Below are 27,090 nucleotides of genomic sequence, written 5' to 3'. Positions count from 1 at the left end.
CGGAGACGGTGGGAAGGAGAACGCCGCCGGAGCGATCAGCGAGGAGAAGAAGAAGGTCAAGAGCCGGTTCATGTTCAACATCGCCGACGGAGGGTTCACGGGTACGTGCACGTGCACGCGCACACGCACGCCGCTCAGAAGGCGCCTCCTCCTCATGTCCTCCTCGCCTCCTCCAGAGCTTCACTCTCTGTGGCAGAACGAGGAGCGCGCCGCCACCGTCACCAAGAAGACCAACGAGATCTGGCACCGTCGCCATGACTACTGGCTGCTGGCCGGCATCATACAGTATCCTTTCCCTCCGGCCGCGCCATGGGAGCCGTCTCTGCGGTCGTTCCTCTTGACCCCGCCCCCTCCAGACACGGCTACGCCCGCTGGCAGGACGTCCAGAACGACGGCAAGTTCGCCATCCTCAACGAGCCCTTCAAGGGAGAGATGAACCGCGGGAACTTCCTGGAGATCAAGAACAAGTTCCTCGCCAGGAGGTTCAAGGTAGGGAGGGGGACGCCCCGCTGGGGACGCCCCGCTGGGGACGCCCCGCCGGGGACGCCCCGCTGGGGACGCCCCGCCGGGGACGCCCTGCTGGGGACGCCCCGCCGGGGACGCCCCGCTGGGGACGTTGGACACGAGCCTCCTGTAGCATCTGCAGCTAACGTTAGCCTGTGGAGGAGTGATTCATTCGGCGCAGTGGTCGTGACCACCACCAGGGGGGGCTGCTGCCCTCTGCTGGTTGGTTCTGCTCGTTGTCATTTCTTCATCTGAACCGTTTTTAGTACAGGAACAGAAGCTAACATGCTAGGCAGTGTTAGCTCCCTGCAGTAGAGGAGGTGCTAACATGCTAGATTAGCTTAGTCTTGCTAGCGATGATGGCTAGTTTTAGCAACAAAGGCTTTCTGCAGCGATTCATCTGCCCGAGCAAGAAATGATCGTATCAGTAAATAAATCTGCTTCAAAAGTTAGCATCAGCTAGCGTCAGCTAGCATCAGCTAGCAGCAGGAGCTTTAAATGGCGCCTCCTCCTCCTCCTCCAGCTGTTGGAGCAGGCGCTGGTGATCGAGGAGCAGCTGCGCCGCGCCGCCTACCTCAACATGTCTGAGGACCCCGCCCACCCCTCCATGGCGCTCAACACCCGCTTCAGCGAGGTGGAGTGTCTGGCCGAGTCGCACCAGCACCTCAGCAAGGAGTCCATGTCCGGCAACAAGCCGGCCAACGCCGTCCTGCACAAAGGTGCAGCCGCCGCCGGGGAGCCGGGGGCGTGGCCAGGCGAGGAACACGCCAGGTAACCGTTGCTTCTGTTTCCTGTCAGTGCTGAAGCAGCTGGAGGAGCTGCTGAGCGACATGAAGGCGGACGTCACCCGCCTCCCGGCGACCATCGCCAGGATCCCGCCGGTCGCCGTGCGGCTCCAGATGTCTGAGAGGAACATCCTGAGCCGGCTGGCGAGCCGAGGGCCGGAGACGCAGACGCAGAAGGTGCACGGTTTAGCCCCGCCCAGTGACGCGTGAGCGCCGTTAGCTTAGCATCTGAGATGTGACGTTCCTGTCCCCCCCCCCAGATGCCGCAGCAGTAGACGCGCTGCTCGTTACCTCGACAACCACCCCCTGCCTCACCGCGACATTCCTGATTGGTGCACAGCAGAAAGATGGGCGGCGACCCCGGCGCCACGCCAAGGCGGCGCTTTTCCCTTGAATGAACTTTACAGAGTTTTTCTGGAGGATCAAATCCTCTGGACAGAAAAGCGATTTTATTTTTATTTTGCTCCGTTTTTCTTTTTCAATTTGTGTATTAATATTATTGAAATAATGTTATGATGGTTTTTTTGGGACCGAAATAAAAGTTCTAATAAAGAGTTTGTTGGTCTTTCTGCAGTTTGGATTCCAACGTCCTGAAGAAGGCGAGCTTCCAGGCGTGTGGATTGATCAGGAGCAGGACCAATCAATCAATCAATTAATCAATCAATACAGCCACACAAACAAACAGGAATTTATTAGAAATCCCCAGAATAAATCCGGTAAATATCTAAAGTCAGCGGCAGTACCAGCACGGGCCGCCGGGGGGCGGGATCTGCAGCTGGGTCCGACGTCCTTCCAACCGGCGAGCAGGAAGTGCTGGGGCATCAGAGGAAGAGGAGGATGAAGCTCAGAAGAAATACACTGAGGAATCCCGTCTCTAATCCGGATTGGGCTGTTTCACTTCCTGCTGCTGGTTTCTGATTGGACGATCAGGATGAAGTGAGCTGAAAATGGATTGTCTGAGGATGGAGGGATGAAGAGGGACAATGGCCGCTTCTTCACACTTAACTGAAGTGACGGCGTGGGACACGAAGCCCCGCCCTTCAAACACGCCCACCTTGCAGTTCTTCCACCAGTACCTGTCCTTGAGTTTGGCGTCGGCCCGGTCGTCCAGCTCCCACAGCTTCTGGTCTCGCTCCAGGACTTTGTCCACGTTCACATGCATGATGTCCACCGCCTGTCGAGAAGAAGACCCGTCAAAGGCGGTCCGGCTCGTCTGCGGGTCAGAACTCACGATGAGCAAGTAGGAAGCCTCAACTGGACTCGCTCAGGCCTCTTGAGCAGCAGTGGCTCAGCGGGTCGGGCCCTGGGCTGGGACGCGGGCAAGTCCGCTGCCTCCCCCGGTTCGAGTCCCAGCTCCGGCAGAATGTGGATTGTGGGCCGGTGACTGGAGAGGGGCCAGCCCCCCCCCCCCTTTTACTTGAGCAAAGACTTTTAAAGTCTTTGCTCAAGACTTTTACAAAAGTCTGCTCAAGACTTTTAAAAAAAAATCTTTGCTCAAGACTTTTACAAAAAGTATTTGTTCGATCGAGACTTTTACAAAAAGTCTTTGCGCAAGACTTTTACAAAAAGTATTTGTTCAAGACTTTTACAAAAAGTCTTTGCGCAAGACTTTTACAAAAAGTCTTTGTGCAAGACTTTTACAAAAAGTCTTTGTGCAAGACTTTTAAAAAAGTCTTCGCTCAAGACTTTTAAAAAAGTCTTCGCTCAAACTTTTACAAAAAGTCTTTGTGCAAGACTTTTAAAGTCTTTGCTCACGACTTTTACAAAAAGTCTGCTCAAGACTTTTACAAAAAGTCTTCGCTCAAGACTTTTAAAAAAAGTCTTTGCTCAAGACTTTTCAAAAAAGTCTTCGCTCAAGACTTTTAAAAAAAGTCTTCGCTCAAGACTTTTCAAAAAAGTCTTCGCTCAAGACTTTTCAAAAAAGTCTTCGCTCAAGACTTTTACAAAAAGTCTTCGCTCAAGACTTTTTTTAAAAAGTCAGTTTTTCAAGATTTTTGTGATAATTCATTTGTTCAAGACTTTTACAAAAAGTCTTTTGTTCAAGACTTTTGCAAATAGTCGTTCGTTCAAGACTTTTTTCACAAGTCTTGGTCAAGACTTTTGCACGTCTTTTGAACAAATCTATGGTCACATTTTTGTACAAGTCTTTTGTACAATACGGTATATTGAATAAAGGTTTAACTGAAGATGGAAAAATAATTTGAGGTAAGGAAACAAAGACGTTCTGAGCCGTTACATGTGTTTATTAATAAAAGCCCTTTTTATAAACAACTGTAAAAATATGTGTGTAAATTGTAAACCTTCACCGGATAAACATCTTTGTGTATAAAGAAACATTTTACAGCACAATTAATCAGTGTGTAAGCTAACATGCTATCTATGAATCAATGGGCGGAGCCACAGGGCAGCTGGGATGGACCTCCCACTGGTCTCAGGCTGGGCCGTCGTCACACTCTCCTCTGATTGGCTGTCATTCTTGACATCAGCATCCGGAGGAGGAGTCTCATCCTCGGCTGGACGGAGATCTGTCAGAGATGGAGCACTCACTGGACAGACAGAAAGACGGGTGTTATTAACCCCAGCTGTGTGTTATTATCCCCAGCTGTGTGTTATTAACCCCAGCTGTGTGTTATTATCCCAGCTCTGTGTTATTAACCCCAACTGTGTGTTATTAACGCCAGCTGTGTTATTAACGCCAGCTGTGTGTTATTAACATCGCATTAAGTGTTATTAACGCTAGCTGTGTGTTATTAACGCCAGCTGTGTGTTATTAACATCACATTAAGTGTTAATGACGCTAGCTGTGTGTTAACCCCAGCTGTGTGTTATTAACATCGCATTAAGTGTTATTAACGCTAGCTGTGTGTTATTAACGCTAGCTGTGTGTTATTAACGCTAGCTGTGTGTTATTTTTTTTTTTTTTTTTTTTTTTTTTTTTTTTTCATTTTTTTTTTTTTTTTTTTTTTTTTTTTTTTCTTTTTTTTTTATTACCTTGTCTGCATTCGTGCTCCACAGTGACGGACATAACGTCAGTCACTGCTGGAGTTCTATGCAATTTTTATTCTTATAGTGATTGTGACCGTCACCTGCCCTCTTGGCAGCCTAGCCTATTCCTATTTTATTGATTTTATTACCTGCTTACCACCGTAGAGGGCTGTGCACACCGCAGTGAACATACAACATGAACAAACAAAAAGTGACAAAAACACAGAGTTCTGAGAAGAAAGTGCAATGGATTTATTTGTGCCCCTTAATTCTACCCCTTCCATCCAATCATCACCAAGAGTTGTCCCAATAGACCAGGTTCACATTCGTCTCTAGAGGAAAGTATGGATCACCAAGTTCTCAGATCTGAGGAAAAAGAGAGAGAGCATAGTGAGAGCCACAAGCACTGACCCAGCAACCTCCACTAACTCAGAGATCTGTGTGCGGGGTTGACTCTCTAAACGAGTTTTAATAGGTGCTGGAGTGGTGGATCTGGCATTGCGTGAAACCTCCACCTAAGAACAGGGCAGCCATCCCGGACCCAACAATGGCAACATAAGCCCCCAGATCACCCCAAGCAGCTACAGCAACCCAAGAACGACCACCATGGCCCCACCAGAACCACACGCAGAAGAACCAGTCCAGGGCCCGGGGGGCGACTTACACCGACACAGCCGACGAAACCTAGGCCAGCGCAGCGGCACGGGGCACAGCGGCCGGCCTGGCGCCCCACCAGCACCCAACACCACGCCCCCCCCAACCACCCGCCCCCCTCCCAGCACCCTCCACCCATCCCACACACCCCCCACAGTCCCCCAGCCCCCCCCACAGTCCAGCCCCCCCACCCCCACCCCCCACCACCGCCCCCCGCCCCCGCCCCCCGCGCCCCCCCCGCCCCCTCCCCCCCACCGCACCCCCCCCCCCACCACCCAACCCACCGCCGAGCTCGGGCAACCCCCAACCCAGCGAACCAGCGTCTGGGGAACGGGAGTAGACAGTGCAGGGGCTTCAGCCCTATCCGACCCTATACAGCCATTTGGGAGGAGAGTATTTATTCCCTGGGATGGAGAGTAGGGAGCAGGAGGCCGGACCACCGTCCCACCCCAAGCCCAGCCCGCTAAGGCCCCACATGCCGCGCCAAGGCCAAAGATAAATAAATTGATTGTGAACCCCCCCCATACCCTGTCTATATGGCTCCCCAGATCCCAGACTGGGGAACCCTCCCAACACCGTGAATGTGTGGTCACCCAGGTGCTATATACACATGTATGTAGTGCGTTAAAATTTGGGGCAGGAGGGGCCAGACGGGGGATGCGGAGGAGGGCACGGCGCACTCCTGCCCTGCGCCCTCCCCCTTATCTCCCCGCCTAGCACCACGTAACCCCATGTGGTGCATTAAAATGGGGGGGGGGATTGCAGAGGGACGCTCGGTGAACGCCCCCCAGCACCAGGCCCCCCAGTGCATGTCCCTATGTGTATATTTACAAATGTGTTGTGCTAAGGTGGTGAGTTAAGAGGCGCAGCACATGAGGCCCCAGCCAACCAGGCGGGGGAGGAGGGAGCCCGACCATAGTCCCCAGCCTCACCCATCCCACCCACATGTGTCAGAGGGCCCAACCATGCACAGGGCCTGGATCGAGCGCCGCCCCCGACGCATCCCACCCATCCCCCATAATCAAGCCCCAGGAAGGAGGAGCCGCGAGCCCCGGCGGGAAGCAGGATGCCGGAAGAGGAGATGCGGGGGAGAGAGGGAAGGGGAGACCACGAGGGAGAGGAAGGGAGGCGAAGGAGAGGGAGAGGGGCGAGGGGGAGGCAGGACCGGAGACGAGACCAAGGAGAAGAGGGCGAGCAGGGGACGGGGAGGGTGGAGGAGAGAGGTCAGGGAGGAGGGAGGGGAGGTGAGGGGGGCCATGGCCACGCCAGGTCACCAGCCGGACCCCGGCCGCTACTACCAGCAGAGGAGTGACAGACTGCGCCAGCTCAGTGCCATCCCGAACGCATAGGCCAGCACCCCCGCATGGCAGCCTAGCGGAACACCGGCGGCCGCCCGAGACGCATGCGCCACCCAGCAGAGACCCGAGGAGCCGGGTTGCACATATCAAGCCACGGGGACAGCCCCTGAAGAGTTAGCCCAGCATGCCAACAGTCCCGGAGATCAACCATCCTTGTGTGAAGAACATTGAGCTGGAGACTGGAGCTGAAACATAGAAAGTTAGAATGGCTGGGCGACGATGTATTTCTGAGGTCCACTCGGTCCTGGATACAGAAAACAGAAACAAGCAGCATTACCATTTACATCGTTGTGTGGCTTTCGCTAGCAGGCAGAATCAGGTTGTAATATTTATATTTAATGATTTAATAAAAGGAGACCAGCTTTCTGTAAAATATTTAAAATGTTTTTTATTTATCTTTTTAGAAGCAGAGATTTTCTCCATTGATATGTGTTCTATGAGGAGATTCAACCAATGATTGATGTTTAAAGACTGTTTATTTTTCCAGTTAACGAGGATTGTTTTCTTGGCGATGGCGAGGGCTGCGAGTGTGGGGTGCGTATATTTCTTAGAAATAACGATTTCAGCCAAGTCACCGAGTAGACAAGAGATCGGAGATAAAGGGAACGTACAATCTAAGATGGACGACAGTCTATGTGATACTGCGACCCAGAAATCCTGGACGGGTGAGCACAACCATAGGGCATGGAAATAAGTGTCAGCAGTATTTTGGGAGCATTGAGAACAGATGTCAGATTCAGAGAAGCCCATTTTCTTCATCATATACTGAGTAATGTGTGTTCTATGAAGGATCTTATACTGGATGAGTTGAAGATTTCTGTGTTTTGTCATTTTAAATACATTTTCACAGATTTGTGTCCAAAAGTCATGATCTAGGGTTAGTGACAGATCCGTCTCCCATTTTGAGATGGGAAGAAGTAACGTATCTGTGCTTGAGAGGAGTTTATAAATCTTAGAAAGGGTCTTTTTAACTGTCGGGGAAATCTTTGTGACTTCCATAACAAATACAGGTGGCTGAGGCGGGCCCCGGAGCGTTGGAATTCTTTTCTTAATTGTATTCATTACCTGAAGATAGTAAAGGAAATTCCGCTTCCGAGTTCATATTTTTTGGAACAATTTTGTAGATGACATAAACGTATTGTCATGAAAGAGATGATGGAGTTGAGAGATTCCCTTCTGTTCCCACATACCTACATGGAAGGTTGATTGCTAGCCTGAAAGTCAGGGTTATTCCAGATTGGAGAGAACATGCAGGGTTCCAGTTTAGAATTTGTAACTTCTAACGCTTTCCACCAGGCGGACAAGGTGGAAGAAATCATCGGGTTTTTAAAACAGTTATGCCGTTTAATGGTTGTTGTGATGAAGGGGAGATCTGCGAGTCTAATATCCTTGCAGTCCTTCTGTTCCAATTCTAACCAGTAATTAGAGTCTCTATTCGGGTGCATCCATAGTACAAGATATTGTAGCTGGTTAGCCAAGTAATAATTCATAAAATTTGGGGCTTCCAGGCCTCCTTTAGATTTACTCCTCTGAAGGGTAGATAGACTAATTCTTGCTTTTTATTTTTCCAGTAGAATTGGTGATGGCTGAATCCAACGACTGGAAGCAGTTGGAAGTTGGTTTAAACGGAATCATTGAAAATAAATAATTTATTTGTGGTAAAATTTTCATTTTGATGGTGGCTATTCTTCCCAAAAGGGATATCGGGAGGTTATTCCAACGCTTCAGATCACTGCTGATTTTATCCAGAAGTGGGGTGAAGTTTAATCGGGTTAACTCAGACAGTTTTAGGTGAAATATTAATGCCCAAGTACTTTAAATTGCCCGTAGGAAAGGAGTAGTTTGGGTCCTGGTCTGCAGGGTTCCATGACTTTTCTGTAATGGGAAGTAATGTTGATTTTGTCCAATTGATGGAATAGTCTGAAAGTTGTGAAAATTTAGCGATCAACTTGAATACTTCCTGCAGCGAATCCGAGGGTTCTTGTAAATAAAGCAAGATGTCATCAGCATATAAATTGATTTTGTGTTCTGACACCGCGGTGTTGATTCCCTTAATCCTGGTATTTTGCCGCACTGCTGCTGCTAGGGGTTCAATAAATATTGCAAATAATAAAGGAGAGAGTGGGCAGCCCTGCCTGGTACCTCTCTGCAAGGTGAAGCTCTGTGAGGTAATCCCGTTGGTGGTTACGGTCGCTTTGGGAGAGTTATATAATACTGACACCCAGTGAATAAATGACTCTCCAAACCCAAGCTTGTGTAGGACGGCAAAGAGGAAGGACCAGCTAACTTTATCAAAGGCTTTTTCTGCGTCCAGCGATACAACCACTGCCTTTTTTCCAAGTCGCTGCGACATACTGATCAGATTTAGCAGTCTTCTAATATTGTTGGTGGAATGTCGACCTTTAATGAATCCTGTTTGGTCGCTATGAATTACAGACGGGATCACTGTCTCCAGCCTGGATGCGAGTGCCTTTGCTATAATTTTGATGTCGGCGTTGATTAGTGATAGAGGTCGGTAGCTTGAAGGGAGGGTGGGGTCTTTGTCCGGCTTCAGTAGAAGTTTAATTGCTGCTGTATTCATGTGGGGTCGTATATGACCATTGTTTTTCATTTCTGTCACTGATCTGAAGAATAACGGCGCTAACATAGTCCAAAAATGCTTCATAAATTCAGCCGGGAAGCCGTCCGGGCCTGGTGCTTTGCCGTTAGGCATACTATCTAGGGCGCTGTGGAGTTCATTTATAGACAGCGGAGCTTCCAGAATGTTCTTATACTCTGTTGATAGTTGAGGCATATTCAGATTACTGAGAAATGCCTCAATATCCTCCGGGTTGGGTTTATTAGCTGCTGAATACAAGTTGTGGTAAAACGTGTAAAATATCTGATTGATTTCTTCTGGTGATTGCGTGCACTCACCATTTAACCCTTTAATTGCTGTTATGAGAGATCTTTCTCTGTTACGTTGGAGTTGATTCGCCAGAAACTTGCCTGATTTGTTATTATATTCAAAGTCGTTGTATCTCAATTGTTGTAATATGAACTCTGTTTTCTTTGATAATATATCATCTAGTTTTAGTTTTGTGTTTTGTAGTTCAGTCCACATTTGATTGCTTGAGTTCGCTGCGTAAGCATCGGTTAATAGTTTAATTTTCTCCTCTAATTCCTTTTCCATTTTCTGTTCCTGTTTTTTTTTGTAAGAGGCATATGATATAATTTTACCTCTGATTACAGCTTTCCCTGCTTCCCAGAGTAAAGACGGAGATGAGTTTGGAGAGTCATTTGTTTCCAGATAGTCTGCCCACTCTCTTCTTATGACCCTATCAAATTCTGCATCTTTAAGCAAAGAGGTGTTAAAGCGCCACGTCGACGGGGGTTTAAAGTTCGCTGCGATTTGTAAGGTAAGCGTGACCGGAGCATGATCGCTGATAATTATTGGATTAATTTTAGTAGAAATATTCTCAATCACAGAATTATTTGTGAGAAAATAATCAATTCTTGAAAACGAACGGTGCACAGAAGAAAAGAACGTGTATTCCCTCTTCGTTGGATTTTTTAATCTCCAGCCGTCGCCAAGGCCAAAATCATCCATATATTCCAGTAGTACTTTGGCTGATTGTGAACGCCTCGTGTGTACTGTAGTACTGGAGCGATCTACTGATGGATTTAGAACCGTGTTGAAGTCTCCGCCGATGATGATAGTTGATTCTGCTGTTAGCTCAAGTAGCTGGGAGAACAATGTGTGGTAGAAGGCCGAATCATCACTATTAGGAGCGTACAGATTCACAATTGTGTATAATTTATTGAATACGGTTGCCTGAATAATAATGTATCGGCCCTCTGGATCCGTTACAGTGTTGTTTAACGTGAAGAGTAGTCTCTTGTGTATTAATATAGAGACTCCTCTTTGTGTGCTGTTATAGCAGGCAGAATAAACTTGACTGAAATTTGTGTCTGTGAGTAATTTCTCTTCTGACTTTTGTAAATGGGTTTCTTGTAGGAGACAAATGTCTGCTTTTAATTTTGAGAGATGGTCTAAGATGTTGATTCTTTTTGCCTGAGAGCGAGCGCCACACACATTCCAAGATACCAAAATTAACTTAGACATACCGATGGTGAGCAGTCAGGTCTAAATGTGTGTATCTCTGTGAGCTGCTTACTATTCTCTGCATGTGATGAGTTAAAGTCAAGGTGTTGGATGGTTGGATAGCTGAGAGGGATATAAAGAGTCTTAAATGCGTGCACAGTAGAATCAAGAACACTGATACATAAACAAGTATAACAAACAAGTGATAAACATAGAGGGTGTGTGTGTGGGAAGAGGGGAGGGGTGAGTGAAAGGGAGGGGGAGCAGTGAGGGGGGGGAGTGGATCTGAGGGGAGAGTTGGGACAAGAGGAATACATTAATTCCTAATAGCCCAGTGAGTTTTGGATCATTTGTTTCTCTATTTCACATATATATATATATATATATATATACGGACATACACATATATAAATACATACACATACATACATAACCATCTACATATACACCAAAACATAACTACACCTACACATATTGACGAGCATTATGTTAAAGCCTAATCCTCATCCACATGAAAATGCCTCTAATTCTTAGCTGAATGGAATAATTACAGGTGTTTCTGACTCAGAATAGCCAGGGGGTGGTGGCAGGGTCTCGGTACAGCTGGTTGTCGATATATAGTTTATCCACAACCAGCGTAGCTCGTTTGCCCTTCTGCCTATTCTGCTTCATGATCGGATACAGTACCTTTCGCCGCTCGTTGATCTCTCTCGGGAACTGGTCATTCATCCCGAAAGAGGTTCCTTTAAGCTCCCGTCCTTTGCTCTTTAGCAGCACTTTATGTTTAAAGTGTTCAAATTTGGCGATAATAGGACGGGGCCTATCGCCTCTACGGGCTCCGAGGCGGTGGACGCGGTGAAAGGAGATTGTACTTACCGTCTCCGGGGGAATTTTCAGTGACGTCGTCATAAAGTTTTTAATTAAGGACTCTGGGTTGTCCGCGGCGCTCTCTGAGATGCCTGAGAATATTAAATTGTCTTGCATGCTGCGCGACTGAATGTCCAGGACTGTCTCTTTGAGCGTCTTATTTTCTGTTTTAATCTTCTCCATTTCGACTGACACAGTCGCAACGGAGGAGCGTAGCTCGATGTTCTCGCGCTGAAGCTCAGCCATCATACCATACGCGAGCTCCAAGCTAGCCTTCAGGTCTTTAACGTCGGCGTGAAGCACGCCGAGGACGTCCAGTTTTTTATTAATGGAGTCCAGTACGCTAGTCGGAGCATCTCCGTTGCCGAGATCTTCCGTGTCAGTAGCCGAGTCGGCCTTTCTTTTCTTGGAGGGATTATCGCCCGACGCGGATTCCTCCATGACGCAGCAGCTGGAATAATACTCGTCGATAAATACCTCGAGGTCCTCCACGCTGAGCGATAATCCAATCCGTCGATTAATGAGAGTAATCGAAAGGGGCGAATTATGCGATGGTGATATCTAATATTATATTAGTAGCAAAAAGCCGTCATATATCTCATCCAAAAATCACACGGGAGGTCTCGCGCGATCACATCCGGTCCGACCGCCTCAGCTCCTCTTCTGTCACCTCCCAGTCGTCTCCACTCAGTTTTCAGAGTTCATTAAAGACGGCTTTGATGGTTTCGGTGAGGAGGAGGAGTCACGTCACGTGCCCGGAAGTCTATGTGTGTTATTAACATCGCATTAAGTGTAATTAACCCCAGCTGTGTGTTATTAACCCCCACCGTTGGCAGGGAGGGACTTGGCTCGCTCTCGGTCCAGCTCCCTCGCAGCAGGAGGACTGGCTGAGCTCTTCAGGGACAAACACCGTCTCCCCCCGGTCCCGGACGCTGGGAAGGGATCCCCCCCCTCAGGACAGTGGACTGCAGTCAGAGACAAGGGGAGCCCTGTAAACTTACAGACGTCTGTTTTTTGGTGCGACGCTGAAATGGACACGAGACGAGTCGAAAGAAAGACGCGAGAAAGGAGGAAATGAGATTTAGCGTGGGCCAATGAGAGCCTTTCTAAGGATATGCAAATGAGAGCAGCTTTGTGTGTTTGTCCTCAACACGTTAATGGAGCCTCAAACCCGCTCGTTATGGAGCGTCGGGGCCTCGAACCCGCTCGTTATGGAGCGTTGGGGCCTCAAACCCGCTCGTTATGGAGCGTCGGGCCCTCGAACCCGCTCGTTATGGAGCGTTGGGGTCTCGAACCCGCTCGTTATGGAGCGTTGGGGCCTCGAACCCGCTCGTTATGGAGCGTTGGGGCCTCGAACCCGCTCGCTATGGAGCGTTGGGGCCTCGAACCCGTTTCGTTATGGAGCGTTGGGGCCTCGAACCCGCTCGTTATGGAGCGTTGGGGCCTTGAACCCGTTTTGTTATGGAGCGTTGGGGCCTCGAACCCGCTCGCTATGGAGCGTTGGGGCCTCGAACCCGTTTCGTTATGGAGCGTTGGGGCCTCGAACCCGCTCGTTATGGAGCGTTGGGGCCTCGAACCCGCTCGTTATGGAGCGTTGGGGCCTTGAACCCGCTCGTTATGGAGCGTTGGGGCCTCGAACCCGCTCGTTATGGAGCGTTGGGGCCTCGAACCCGCTCGTTATGGAGCGTTGGGGCCTCGAACCCGCTCGTTATGGAGCGTTGGGGCCTCGAACCCGCTCGTTATGGAGCGTTGGGGCCTCGAACCCGCTCGCTATGGAGCGTTGGGGCCTCGAACCCGTTTCGTTATGGAGCGTTGGGGCCTCGAACCCGCTCGTTATGGAGCGTTGGGGCCTTGAACCCGTTTCGTTATGGAGCGTTGGGGCCTCGAACCCGCTCGCTATGGAGCGTTGGGGCCTCGAACCCGTTTCGTTATGGAGCGTTGGGGCCTCGAACCCGCTCGTTATGGAGCGTTGGGGCCTCGAACCCGCTCGCTATGGAGCGTTGGGGCCTTGAACCCGTTTCGTTATGGAGCGTTGGGGCCTCGAACCCGCTCGTTATGGAGCGTTGGGGCCTTGAACCCGCTCGTTATGGAGCGTTGGGGCCTCGAACCCGCTCGTTATGGAGCGTTGGGGCCTTGAACCCGCTCGTTATGGAGCGTTGGGGCCTCGAACCCGTTTCGTTATGGAGCCACGAACCTGCTCGTTGATGGAGCTGACTCTTGTGGGCTGTGACCGTTCCTGGAATGGAACCCGTGACCTGTGACCCCGCCGGGCCATCATAACCCCCAGACCATCTGGGCTCACCTGGAGACGCAGGTCCACGGTCCTGCTCCTGTTCAGGAGGGTCCCTCTTCACGCGAGGAGCAGGAAGTGGCCCTTTGGTAGCCGGGCTTCCTGCAGGGGCCTCGGCGGAGTCCTCTGAGCAGATCAATGGACCGATCAACTGAAGGCCTCCCATGCGAGCTCCGACCAATCGTTGCCTACCGTTGATGCAGGTGCTGGTTGGGCTGGTGGGACTCCGGGGCCCCGGGGGGGGGTTGGGGGTCCTGTTGGGGGGCTTTGACCTGGGAGCCGGCGCCGGTTTGGACTCAGCTTCTGATTCGGATTCGATGACAGGAAGTGAGGCGTGATGAACAGACGTGATTTTGGAAACGCCCACTACTGACCTGGGACCAGGTGACGTGAGAGGACTCACCTTGGTCTGCGTCCACCTTGTCCAGCAGCGCCGGCGTCTCCGACTGGAAAGAGAGGTTTTACTGAACGCACAACCAATCAATGAACGCACAACCAATCAATGAACGCACAACCAATCAATGAACGCACAACTAATCAATGAACGCACAACCAATCAATGAACGCACAACTAATCAATGAACGCACAACTAATCAATGAACGCACAACCAATCAATGAACGCACAACTAATCAATGAACGCACAACTAATCAATGAACGCACAACTAATCAATGAACGCACAACTAATCAATGAACGCACAACTAATCAATGAACGCACAACTAATCAATGAACGCACAACTAATCAGTGAACGCACAACTAATCAATGAACGCACAACTAATCAATGAACGCACAACCAATCAATGAACGCACAACTAATCAATGAACGCACAACTAATCAGTGAACGCACAACTAATCAGTGAACGCACAACTAATCAATGGACGCACAACTAATCAATGAACGCACAACTAATCAATGAACGCACAACTAATCAATGAACGCACAACTAATCAGTGAACGCACAACTAATCAATGGACGCACAACTAATCAATGAACGCACAACTAATCAATGAACGCACAACTAATCAATGAACGCACAACTAATCAATGAACGCACAACTAATCAATGAACGCACAACCAATCAATGAACGCACAACTAATCAATGAACGCACAACTAATCAGTGAACGCACAACTAATCAATGAACGCACAACTAATCAATGGACGCACAACTAATCAATGAACGCACAACTAATCAATGAACGCACAACTAATCAATGGACGCACAACTAATCAGTGAACGCACAACTAATCAATGGACGCACAACTAATCAATGGACGCACAACTAATCAATGAACGCACAACTAATCAGTGAACGCACAACTAATCAGTGAACGCACAACTAATCAATGGACGCACAACTAATCAATGAACGCACAACTAATCAATGAACGCACAACTAATCAGTGAACGCACAACTAATCAATGGACGCACAACTAATCAATGAACGCACGACTAATCAATGAACGCACAACTAATCAATGAACGCACAACTAATCAATGAACGCACAACTAGCACCAAGTTTTGTTATTGATCTCACACCCTATAGATAACCAGTTTTGTTATTGATCTCACACCCTATAGATAACCAGTTTTGTTATTGATCTCACACCCTATAGATAACGAGTTTTGTTATTGATCTCACACCCTATAGATAACGAGTTTTATTATTGATCTCACACCCTATAGATAACCAGTTTTGTTATTGATCTCACACCCTATAGATAACCAGTTTTGTTATTGATCTCACACCCTATAGATAACGAGTTTTGTTATTGATCTCACACCCTATAGATAACGAGTTTTGTTATTGATCTCACACCCTATAGATAACGAGTTTTGTTATTGATCTCACACCCTATAGATAACGAGTTTTGTTATTGATCGTGTCGAACCTGTTTCACGGCCATCCTCTCCTGTCGGGCCTTCATCTCAGCCATCAGGTCGACGCCCATCACGGGAACCCCCATGTGTCGGGGAACATGGGGGTTCTCCTTCTTCACGTTCTCTTCCGCCTCCATCTCAGATTCGGTGGGGTCCAAGGATTGAGCCCTGGGGCGCTCCGCATGGGGCTCCACAGGGCTTCTCGTAGGTGAAGTGGGTGTGGCTTCCTCACACGCTGGGCTATCAGAGGAGGGAGGCAGGAGGGGCGGAGCAATGGAGGCGGCGCCGGGGCTCTTCTCTGAACGAGACGTCCGGGACTTGATGAGGTTGAAGAAGCCGCTCTTCCTGGAGTCGCGTTTCTTGTCTCTGCTGACAGAGGGCAGAGGGATCAATAGTCCAGAGGGATCAATAGTCCATGGAAGGACTTGTTAGGAGATCAATATCGTGCCCCTCCCCCACCTGAAGCTGCGCTGAATGACTTTCTTAGAGAAGAAGTCCTCCAGGCCCTCGTCCAGCTTTCCCATGATGCCGTTCTGCCCTGCATCACGTGGTGATGGACTGCGGGCGGCCTCCTGCTGGATGCGGGAGGGTTTAGATCACGTCCCTGATGGAGGAACTGGACCCGGGGGGGGGGGGGGGCCTACCCGTGGTCGGCTGGGTCGGGCCCTCCTCCGGGGTTTTGGGCGAGACTTGGTTCGATGCTGCAGCGTCGTGGGCTCCACGGACGAAAGCTCGTCCAACCAGACGCACTTTGCCCCGAGCGGAGTCGGAGGGGGGGGGGGGTCTCCGTCGGAGGGGGGGGGCGGGTCCTCCACATGGATGGGAACCTCCTCCAGAGCCTTGTCCAGGTCAAACTCCATCTCTGTCAGGCAAACAGGAGCCAAACGTTAAGGTGTCCCACACCTGGACGAGGACATGTGGGACTCACCACAGGTGTCCCACACCTGGACGAGGACATGTGGGACTCACCAAACGCCACGGAGACGGGGCGCAGCATCCGGACCAGGATACTCTTCCTCTTGCATCTCGGAGTCATCTGAAGAAACTTTTTTAAATCATTATTTGGAGAAGAAGAAACGTCAGAGACACCCTCCCGTCTCGTGTTGTCCAACCATGCAGCTGTCCAAATCGTCCAGGTGTCCGCTTTGCTTCCGAGCCTGGCTCTGGTTCTCCGGCTGCAAGACCGCCTCATCCAGAACCTCCGTCTCCGTCTGAGGTTCCTGACGCAGCAGAGGCTGGGCCTTCCTGATCAGATGCTCGCCCTGGAGGACAGAGAGGAGGAAGAGGAGGACGAGGAGGGCTGAGAGGACAGGAAGCCGATGAAGCAGCAGACGGGCGGAGCGTGAACTGACCAGGGTCTGCTGGGACCTGGACAGAGACTCCAGGATCTCATCCACGATGTGATCCGACAGAACCGACGCCACGCTCAGCTTCACTTCGCTGTTTGACAACGAGACAGAACCCGGACAGGTCTCAGGGGACGGGCGTGGACACAGACCGCGAGCTAGGCTACGCTAACCCAGCAGCAGACCGGACCTGATCTTGTTGACGATGTCGACTCCAGACTGCTCCAGAAGGGCGGCGCTGATGAAGCTGCGAGGGACAGTCATCCTCCCCACGCCGGCCTTCAGCAGCTCCGGCCGCAGCCCGCTCCTCTTCATCACGTGTGGACACAGGGCCTCGGCGGCGTCCACCATGGACACCAGCATGGTCTGAGGGGGCGGGGGAGCACACGTCGGGTAACACCTGGCTTCAGCACATCTGGACCAGAAGGTCCGGTACCTGCAGCTGCTCCTCCACCACTCCGGCCACCTCGCCAGCCATGGACTGCAGCTTGTCCTGGACGGCTCCCATCCACGCCCCCGTAGAACCCCCGCTCAGGTGGTACAGGCTGGGGAGCAGCTAGCAGGCAGAGAGCATCATGGGAAAGCAGGAGAACCAAGAGGAGTTCACATCTCACAAACCTGCAGCAGATCTCAGATCTTCTGGATGAAAGCTCGGATTTTAAAACCTCGCTGTCCTGAACGCTCAGGACGTTGTTAGACACGCCTCCTGCCCCAGGGCCACGCCTCCTGCCTCGAGCCACGCCTCCTGCCTCGAGCCACGCCTCCTGCCCCAGGGCCGCCACGCCTCCTGCCCCAGGGCCACGCCTTCTGCCCCAGGGCCACGCCTCCCGCCTCAGGGCCACGCCTCCTGCCCCAGGGCCACGCCTCCTGCCCCAGTGCCACGCCTCCTGCCCCAGGGCCACGCCTCCTGCCCCAGTGCCACGCCTCCTGCCCCAGGGCCACGCCTCCTGCCCCAGGGCCACGCCTCCTGCCTCAGTGCCACGCCTCCTGCCTCAGTGCCACGCCTCCTGCCTCAGTGCCACGCCTCCTGCCTCAGTGCCACGCCTCCTGCCTCAGGGCCACGCCTCCTGCCTCAGTGCCACGCCTCCTGTCTCAGGGCCACGCCTCTTACCGTCCTGGAGTTCTTTGCGTCCGTCATGAGGTTCTCTGCCACCTTCATGTCTTCCTGGACCGGGCTGGTCTCTGTGAACCTCAGGGAGTTCAGGTGGTCCTGCACCTTCACACACATCATGTCCATCATCTGCAGCACAGAGAGGTCAGAGGTCACGGCGGCCCGAGGTGGCCGGTGGGCGTGCCGCGGCGCCTGCCTGCTGCGTGGTGCTGGTGACGAGCCCCTGCTGCAGGCGGTAGGCGTGCTCCTGGAGGTATCTACGCGTCTCGTGGTTCCTCAGCAGGTACCGCTCCATCTGGATCACACACACGACACTGTAGAACGGCCCGGGGGGCCCGGGGGGCCCGGGGGGCTCGGGTTCCGCTCCACGGACGGGGAGCAACCTTCAGTAAGGCGTCCTCCGTCTTCTCTGGACTCGTCTTCAGGGCCTGAGCCGCGTCCACGATGGGAACCGGCATGAAGCGGACGGTGTAGTTCCTGACGGGAGGAGAGGCTGTAGATATGGAGCGCTCCTTCTCGGACCCGAGCGCTACGAGACTCTTACTTCTCCAGAGCAGCGGCGACGTCCTGCAGGCCCTGAGGACTGACGCTGTTTCTGTCCCAGACTATCGTCCTGGAGACCAGGGAAGGACATCGAGACAAAGGGAGTGGACGCCGTGCCCACTTCCAGACGGAAGCGGGCCCCGCCCTGAACCCACTCACCTGAGTTTGCTGTTGATCTGCAGGGCTTTGGACAGCAGCTTAGCTCCCATGTCCCCCATCGCATTCCCACTGATGTCCAGTCTGGTCAGAGAGGCGTTGCTGCCCAGCGCGTTGAGGACGATGGACAGGTCGGCCTTCAGCTTGGAGTCGGCCAGGGACAGCGAGGTCAGCGGCTGCAGGGGCGGGGTTTCACAGGTGATCAAGGCGGCGGTTCTAAAGAGACGTTGACGTTTGACTCACCGATTCCTCCTCCTGGATCATGTGGACCAGACAGTCCAGGACGTGGGCCACGTTCCTGGAGGAGACACAAGACAAGCGGGGAGACCGTGTGACTCAGGGACGCGTCCACGCTGGCCGTCACCCACCTGGACTTGATGTTGGTGAAGTTTTTGCCCAGCGAAAGGTGCCGGATGGACCGGTTCTTGGCCAGCCAGACCAGCAGGGTGGTCAGGTCCATGTCCAGACCTGAACGAAGCAGCACAGAAACAGCATCAGGACTCAGTCCAAAGGGTCCCCTAAGGCGACGCCTGATCTCAACGCGTCCTCGCCGTTGTCAGAAATGTCCAGACTGGTGATGTTGGGAATCTCGGCCACGCAACCCTCCAGGATCTGGGAGCCTCCGGAGCGGAGCTACGGGCACCGGGTCGCAGTGTCAGTGGGTCAGGGTGCAGGGCGCACCGGAACGGGGTTCAGGGGGTTCAGGTTCTACCTCGCAGCAGCTCAGGTCCAGAGACACGTCGCTGAGGTTCGGGTTGCATCCCAGTCCCAACAACAAGGCCCTGCAGCGAGAGACATCCTTTCATGAAGGTCCGAACCAGGACGGGGTCTGGAGGGGGCGTGTCCTTACTTCAGCGCCTCCGCCGGCAGTCTGGTTCCGGACAGGCTGACCGAAGCCAGCGCCAGAGCGCTGCTGAAGTACCGCTTAAAGGACGAGGGGACTCCTTTACTCTTCCTGTGTGAAGGTGAGGACAGGGGTTACCGTCAGAACCAGAACCCCGAGCAGACTGCTGTTAGGATGAGGGACAGTTTGACCTCTGACCTGTGTGAGAAAACCGTCTTTGACATGTTGAGGACAGAAAGATGTGCCAAAGATCCTCTGAGCAAAGATGCACACACCTACGAGAGAAACGAAGCTGGACACTACCGGCAGCAGCTGAACCGGGTCCACCTGAACCGGGTCCACCTGATCAAGCGGCCGGTCTCACCTGGTCCAGAGAGCAGTCGCTGTTGGACAGGTCCAGCGTCCGGAGACAGTTGGGCTGACTCAGGAAGCCGTGCAGGTTCTGTGACCGACACGGAGGACATGAGGCCTCCGGGCAAACAGCGAGCCGCGCCCGGCGGCGAGACGTACCGGCGAGACGTACCGGCAGGTCGTCTCCTCGGAGCGAGTTCCCCGACAGGTCCAGGTGAGTCAGGGAGGAGGCGGCGGCCGGGTTGGAGCAGAGAGCCTGACAGAGGCTGTTCACACCTGGAAGCAGAGACAGGTGAGCGCGAGGGAGCCGGCGCCCCGCCCCGCCCCGCCCCGCCCCATGGTGCGTGTCCACCTTTAGGAGACATGGACGTCCTGCAGAGGCTCAGCTGTCTCAGACCCACGGGCAGCTTGGCGAGCTGAGCGCTCAGCGCAGACACACCTGCAGAGACACAACCAGCATCACCGACATGCAGCTGGTTGCCATGGCAACATGGGCCTGTGTGCGTACCCTTGTCCTCCAGTGAGTTGTTGCTCAGGTTGAGTGTGTGCAGCACGGCGGCGGCGTTGAGCGACAGAGCGGCGGCCATCTTCTGAGTAAAATCACTGAGAGAAGAGAAACGTCACAGAGCACCGGCTCCCTAAACAACAAACAACAACAACAAACAAACAACAAACAACAACAACAAACAACAACAAACAACAAACACCAAGCACCGGCTCCCTAAACAACACACAACAACAACAAACAAACAACAAACAACAACAAACAACAACCAAACAAACAACAAACACCGAGCACCGGCTCCCTAAACAACACACAACAACAACAAACAAACAACAAACAACAACAAACAACAACAAACAAACAACAAACACCGAGCACCGGCTCCCTAAACAACAAACAACAACAACAAACAAACAACAAACAACAACAAACAACAACCAAACAAACAACAAACACCGAGCACCGGCTCCCTAAACAACAAACAAACAACAAACAACAACAACAAACAACAACAACAACAAACAAACAAACAACAAACAACAACAACAAACAAACACAGAGCACCGGCTCCCTAAACAACAAACAAACAACAACAACAAACAACAAACAAACAACAACAAACAACAAACAAACAACAACAACAAACAAACAAACACAGAGCACCGGCTCCCTAAACAACAAACAAACAACAACAACAAACAAACAACAAACAAACACAGAGCACCGGCTCCCTAAACAACAAACAAACAACAACAACAAACAAACAACAAACAAACAACAACAACAAACAACAAACAAACAACAACAACAAACAACAACAAACAAACAACAAACAAACACAGAGCACCGGCTCCCTAAACAACAAACAAACAACAACAACAAACAAACAACAACAAACAACAAACAAACAACAACAAACAAACAACAAACAAACAAACACAGGGCACCAGCTCCCGAAACAAACAAACAACGCAGGTGTCGCTCTTTGTCGACCTCTGACCTTCGCAGCCCGGCGTTGTCCAGAACCAGCTCCTCCAGGCGACTGGATCGAGCCACCAGTCTGAAGATCTGCTCACACACATCTGTGGACTGGAGGCAGCACACGCACACACCTGATTGATCTCAGGTAAAGGGCGTTATTGATCGACGGTGCCGGTTCTGAGCGGTACCAGTTTGTAGTCTTTGATGCAGACTTTAGTGAACCACTGGTTGTGTTCCAGCGCTGCGATCATCGCCACCAGATCCCTGCAGGGACACACAAGCCGTGAGGACCCGACATACAAGCCACCCGGGTCCCGGTCCCGGTCCCGGGTCAGCTTCATGCTGCACCTGCTGGTAAGGACAGCTATTTCCTGTATTTCCTAGTACAATATTCAAATCGATTGATCAATAATGTGTTTGTCTCGTTTCATCTATCAGTCACACAACCAGACCACACCTGGTGAACCGCCTACCTGTTCTCCAGGTGAATGAAGTCCTGCAGGTTGAGCTCTCTGCTGTCCTGGGTCAGATAGATGGTGTCCACATCCTGGACCAGATCAGAACCGGTCCCAGAGAGGAGAACAAAGAAAACCCGGCTTGATGGAGCAGGAGGTATGAAGCGTAATAGGAGGAGGGACAGAAAGGAGGGGCGAGCTCGTGCCCCCGGTACCGACCCACTGGACCTCCTCCCGGTACGGCAGGCCGAGGTTATCGCACACACACCAGTACTGATGAGAGAAGCCGCCTGAGACCACAGCAAGAAGAAGCTTCAGAACTCAGACGCCGTCAAGAAGCCGGACCCAGAGCCGGACCCAGAGCCGGACTTACCGCAGGGTCCCAGATCAGCCGAGCCCTGCTGGTCCCAGACGGCCTGGAGGGCCGCCGTCCTCTCAGGGGGCCTCAGGCTCAGCTTCCTCATCGCCTTCCTTCCTTACAGAGAGATGACACACGTCAGGCTGTCCTTCCCGTCCAGAGGCCCGTCCAGAGGCCCGTCCAGAGGCCCGTCCAGCTCCTCGTTGGTACCTACACAGGTGAGCCGGCGGGACAGATCCGGTGCAGGAAGCTGCCGATGACAGCGATCACCTCGTCCACCTCGTCCACGGAGGCCAGCCGGAGGACCCAGGGACCTCGGTCATGGTCCAAGACCAACTGCAGGGAGCAAGAGACGACAGCATGGACCGGTCCGGGCCCTCAGGAGGACAAAGCATGCGTCTGTGTCTCTCTCCGTCCCTCTCTATGTCTCTTTCTCTGTCCCTCTGTCTCTCTCTCTGTCCCTCTGTGTCTCCCTCTCTCTGTGTCTCCGTCTCTCTCTATGTCTCTGTCTCCCTCTGTGTTTCTTTCTCTGTCCCTCTGTCTCTCTCTATGTCCCTCTGTGTCTCCCTCTCTATGTGTCTCCGTCTCTCTCTATGTCTCTCTCTCTGTCCCTCCGTGTCTCTCTCTATGTCCCTCTGTGTCTCTGTCCCTCCGTGTCTCTCTCTGTCCCTCCGTGTCTCCGTGTCTCCCTACCTGGGTCGGCTGCTTGCTGCTGACTCCCAGGATGTCCAGGTAGCTGAAGGAGTTTTCCACCTGAACCGAGCAGATGACAGGAAACACAAGTCATCGATTTATTGATTTATTGATCTTTAAAACAACAAACAACTTTTTTGACTTTTCTTTGAAGTCGGCAGTCCCCCGGATCAATGACTTTATTGTCCCAACCAGAACCAGGATCGGACTTTTCCGGAATGTGTCATCAACATTCAGTCACAGGAAACTTTATTCTGACAGCCCTCAGGTGAAAGGAGTGATGTCACAGAGGGCGGGACCGGGTCAGCACCTGTGATTGGTCACAATGTCTGAGGGGTGTTGGGGTTCATCCATAAAAACATCGTTTATAAGCGCTCCAGGAAAACGTGGCCCGGATCCAGGAACGTCCGTCCCGCTCCAGAGTCCAGCAGCAGACGTAAGACATGAAGACAAAACGACCCTCAAGAAGAACACGAGAGACAAGAGACAAGAGACAAGAGACAAGCAGGAACACCGAGAGACAAGAGACAAGCAGGAACACCGAGTCCAAAGAGCAACAGACGCACAACCACACACAGACACACACAGAGACACACACAGAGACACACACACAGACACACACAGAGACACACACACAGACACACACACAGACACACACAGAGACACACAGACAGACACACACACAGAGACACACACAGACACACACAGAGACACACACACAGACACACACACAGACACACACAGAGACACACACACAGAGACACACACAGAGACACACACAGAGACACACACAGAGACACACAGACAGACACACACACAGAGACACACACAGAGACACACACAGAGACACACAGACAGACACACACACAGAGACACACACACAGACACACACACAGAGACACACAGAGACACACAGAGACACACACACAGACACACACACACACACACAGAGACACACACAGAGACACACAGAGACACACACACACAGAGACACACACACAGACACACAGACAGACACACACACAGAGACACACACACAGACACACACACAGAGACACACACAGACACACACAGAGACACACAGACAGACACACACACAGAGACACACACACAGACACACACACAGAGACACACAGAGACACACACACAGACACACACACACACACACAGAGACACACACAGAGACACACAGAGACACACACACACAGACACACAGACAGACACACACACAGAGACACACACACAGACACACACACAGAGACACACAGAGACACACAGAGACACACACACAGACACACACACACACACACAGACACACACACACACACACAGACACACACACAGAGACACACACACAGAGACACACAGAGACACACAGAGACACACAGACAGAGACACACACACAGACACACACAGACACACACAGACAGAGACACACACAGACAGACACACACAGAGACACACACAGACAGACACAGAGGACGGATCACTCATCCTGGGAAGAGGGACAGATCAAAGCTGAAGACTGACTGACCTTGGAGGGGACGCGGGTCGTCAGCAGGTAAGCTCGATGTGACGCTAAGGCCTGAGGGCGGAGCCACAAGGTGTAATTAGCATATTAGGATGCCTCAAACTTTGATCTATTGAGATGAATATTATTGATAATTTAACATTCAGGGACTTTGATCTGTTCTTGTTCTGACCCGTCAACCAGCTAACAGAACCATCATAAAGTTCTACATCTAAAGAACAACAACAACAAACAAGCAGAGGATCCAAACAGGGAGACTCACCAGCACTCTGCTCTCCACCCTGTCACCTTTGACCTCCAGCTGGACTTTGCGCCTCAGGCTCAGCTTCACCTTTCGTCCGACTGCATCTCGTACGCTCTCTACAAAGAGAAGGTCACCTGAACATGAAACATCAAACGTCCCTAGCAACGGTAACCGGGGAGTCACCACCACGACGGAGGAAGAGGAGGTGAAGTATTCATAAAAAAGAACACCTGGGCCCCGGGTCAGCCCCATCTAGACCAGCAGAGAGACCCGGGTCAGCCCCATCTAGACCAGCAGAGAGACCCGGGTCAGCCCCATCTAGACCAGCAGAGAGACCCGGGTCAGCCCCATCTAGACCAGCAGAGAGACCCGGGTCAGCCCCATCTAGACCAGCAGAGAGACCCGGGTCAGCCCCATCTAGACCAGCAGGAGATCAGGGCCAGCCCCATCTAGACCAGCAGGAGATCAGGGCCAGCCTCGCCGCCGGGCTTTGGGATTCCAGAGCGATGATCCAGATGGTTCTGAGCTGCCAGAGACACTTGTCTTCCGGGTCTTCCGGGTCTTCCGGGTCAGCCGAGGTGGACTTTCTGGACCCAGTCATCCAGGCGCTGGTGCTGATAATATCTCAGGAGCCAAAGGAATTTCACAGGACACGCCTCCCCAGACCAGGAAGTGGCAGCTCTCAGGTAGCAGCCCAGCCCAGCCCCCAGGCCGCGAAAACAGCAGCTCACCTTCTCAGGTGAGGGGGGGACGCCACGTTTATCTTATCCTGACGTCATAATACTCCTCTGTCATTAAAGCTAGCTGTTAATAAAGTTGTTTCGTCTCCATGGCGACGCGTTGTAGGAAAGCATCGGACACTTTTATTACATTATTACTCTTTTCAGAACTTTCCTTGACACACTGAGTTAGCTAAAGTCCAGCTAGCGTGCTACGTCACCAAACTAAAGTCCAGCTAGCGTGCTACGTCACCAAACTAAACTCCAGCCAGCGTGCTACGTCACCAAACTAAACTCCAGCCAGCGTGCTACGTCACCAAACTAAAGTCCAGCTAGCGTGCTACGTCACCAAACTAAAGTCCAGCCAGCGTGCTACGTCACTAAACTAAAGTCCAGCCAGCGTGCTACGTCACCAAACTAAAGTCCAGCCAGCGTGCTACGTCACTAAACTAAAGTCCAGCCAGCGTGCTACGTCACTAAACTAAAGTCCAGCTAGCGTGCTACGTCACCAAACTAAAGTCCAGCTAGCGTGCTACGTCACTAAACTAAAGTCCAGCTAGCGTGCTACGTCACCAAACTAAACTCCAGCCAGCGTGCTACGTCACCAAACTAAACTCCAGCCAGCGTGCTACGTCACCAAACTAAAGTCCAGCTAGCGTGCTACGTCACCAAACTAAAGTCCAGCCAGCGTGCTACGTCACTAAACTAAAGTCCAGCCAGCGTGCTACGTCACCAAACTAAAGTCCAGCCAGCGTGCTACGTCACTAAACTAAAGTCCAGCCAGCGTGCTACGTCACTAAACTAAAGTCCAGCTAGCGTGCTACGTCACCAAACTAAAGTCCAGCCAGCGTGCTACGTCACCAAACTAAAGTCCAGCTAGCGTGCTACGTCACTAAACTAAAGTCCAGCTAGCGTGCTACGTCACCAAACTAAAGTCCAGCCAGCGTGCTACGTCACCAAACTAAAGTCCAGCTAGCGTGCTACGTCACCAAACTAAAGTCCAGCCAGCGTGCTACGTCACCAAACTAAAGTCCAGCTAGCGTGCTACGTCACCAAACTAAAGTCCAGCCAGCGTGCTACGTCACTAAACTAAAGTCCAGCCAGCGTGCTACGTCACCAAACTAAAGTCCAGCCAGCGTGCTACGTCACCAAACTAAAGTCCAGCCAGCGTGCTACGTCACTAAACTAAAGTCCAGCCAACGTGCTACGTCACCAAACTAAAGTCCAGCCAGCGTGCTACGTCACTAAACTAAAGTCCAGCCAGCGTGCTACGTCACTAAACTAAAGTCCAGCCAGCGTGCTACGTCACTAAACTAAAGTCCAGCCAGCGTGCTACGTCACTAAACGGTAACAACCGTTAGGTTTTAAATCTCACCGAGCAGGTCGGGGGGGGCGTCCCGGCGGTCCTCCATGTCTTCTGCCGAGGTGAACGCCGAACTGCAGCCGGACCGGAGGGGGGGGGGGCGAGGGGGGGCGTCCCTCCCGTGTGTCGGTTCACTCCGGTTACCTGTCGACACCCGCGCGCGCCTCACCACCGCATTACTCCGGAGGGGCGTGGAAAGTTTGAACAGAAGAGAAGCAACAAAACATGTGCGAACAGAACGGAAGACATTCCCCAGAATCCCCACGAGACTCCTCCCTCCTCCCTCCCTCTCCTCTCCCTACTTCCTTCCTTCCTCCTTCCTCTCCTCTCCCTACTTCCTTCCTTCCTCCTTCCTCTCCTCTCCCTACTTCCTCCCTCCTCCCTCCCTCTCCTCTCCCTACTTCCTCTCCCCTCCTCTCCTCTCCCTACTTCCTTCCTTCCTTCCTTCCTCTCCTCTCCTCTCCTCTCC

At 52.0% G+C, this 27,090-nt stretch overlaps 2 protein-coding genes across 2 annotated transcripts in view; one reads left to right on the top strand and one right to left on the bottom strand.

Annotated features, from left to right (window-relative positions):
* LOC137903042 (chromodomain-helicase-DNA-binding protein 4-like) overlaps window positions 1-1,837 on the top strand; it is a 16,137-nt gene extending 14,300 nt beyond the window's left edge. The window contains 6 exon segments of the mRNA XM_068747162.1: window positions 1-101; window positions 177-285; window positions 357-489; window positions 1,028-1,223; window positions 1,303-1,466; window positions 1,550-1,837. The exon segment at window positions 1-101 is cut by the window's left edge and continues 91 nt beyond it. Coding sequence (XP_068603263.1) covers window positions 1-101; window positions 177-285; window positions 357-489; window positions 1,028-1,223; window positions 1,303-1,466; window positions 1,550-1,564 — 718 coding nt within the window. The 3' untranslated portion in view covers window positions 1,565-1,837.
* Window positions 1,838-3,520: 1,683 nt separating this feature from the next.
* On the bottom strand, window positions 3,521-26,685 carry LOC137903043 (F-actin-uncapping protein LRRC16A). The gene is made up of 38 exons (XM_068747163.1): window positions 26,634-26,685; window positions 24,558-24,655; window positions 24,299-24,349; window positions 22,765-22,824; window positions 22,286-22,407; window positions 22,087-22,184; window positions 21,933-22,003; window positions 21,732-21,805; window positions 21,447-21,522; window positions 21,278-21,366; window positions 20,281-20,375; window positions 20,125-20,211; window positions 19,945-20,048; window positions 19,786-19,863; window positions 19,620-19,696; window positions 19,428-19,532; window positions 19,290-19,359; window positions 19,129-19,210; window positions 18,946-19,045; window positions 18,821-18,875; window positions 18,581-18,753; window positions 18,423-18,491; window positions 18,262-18,355; window positions 18,075-18,173; window positions 17,879-18,007; window positions 17,204-17,323; window positions 16,958-17,133; window positions 16,774-16,861; window positions 16,534-16,683; window positions 16,391-16,457; window positions 16,066-16,283; window positions 15,881-15,996; window positions 15,433-15,790; window positions 13,931-13,973; window positions 13,720-13,830; window positions 13,540-13,653; window positions 12,065-12,202; window positions 3,521-3,835 (listed from the first exon to the last, which is right to left on the bottom strand). The coding sequence occupies exons 1-38, from the start codon at window positions 26,668-26,670 to the stop codon at window positions 3,663-3,665; spliced, it is 4,065 nt and encodes a 1,354-aa protein (XP_068603264.1). The 5' UTR covers window positions 26,671-26,685; the 3' UTR covers window positions 3,521-3,662.
* Between the last annotated feature and the right edge of the window lie 405 nt (window positions 26,686-27,090).

Source organism: Brachionichthys hirsutus, chromosome 13, assembly GCF_040956055.1.
Source record: "Brachionichthys hirsutus isolate HB-005 chromosome 13, CSIRO-AGI_Bhir_v1, whole genome shotgun sequence".
NCBI lineage: Eukaryota > Metazoa > Chordata > Actinopteri > Lophiiformes > Brachionichthyidae > Brachionichthys > Brachionichthys hirsutus.
The sequence above is the reverse complement of the archived record's forward strand: the minus strand, read 5'-3'. Positions and strand labels throughout refer to the sequence as shown.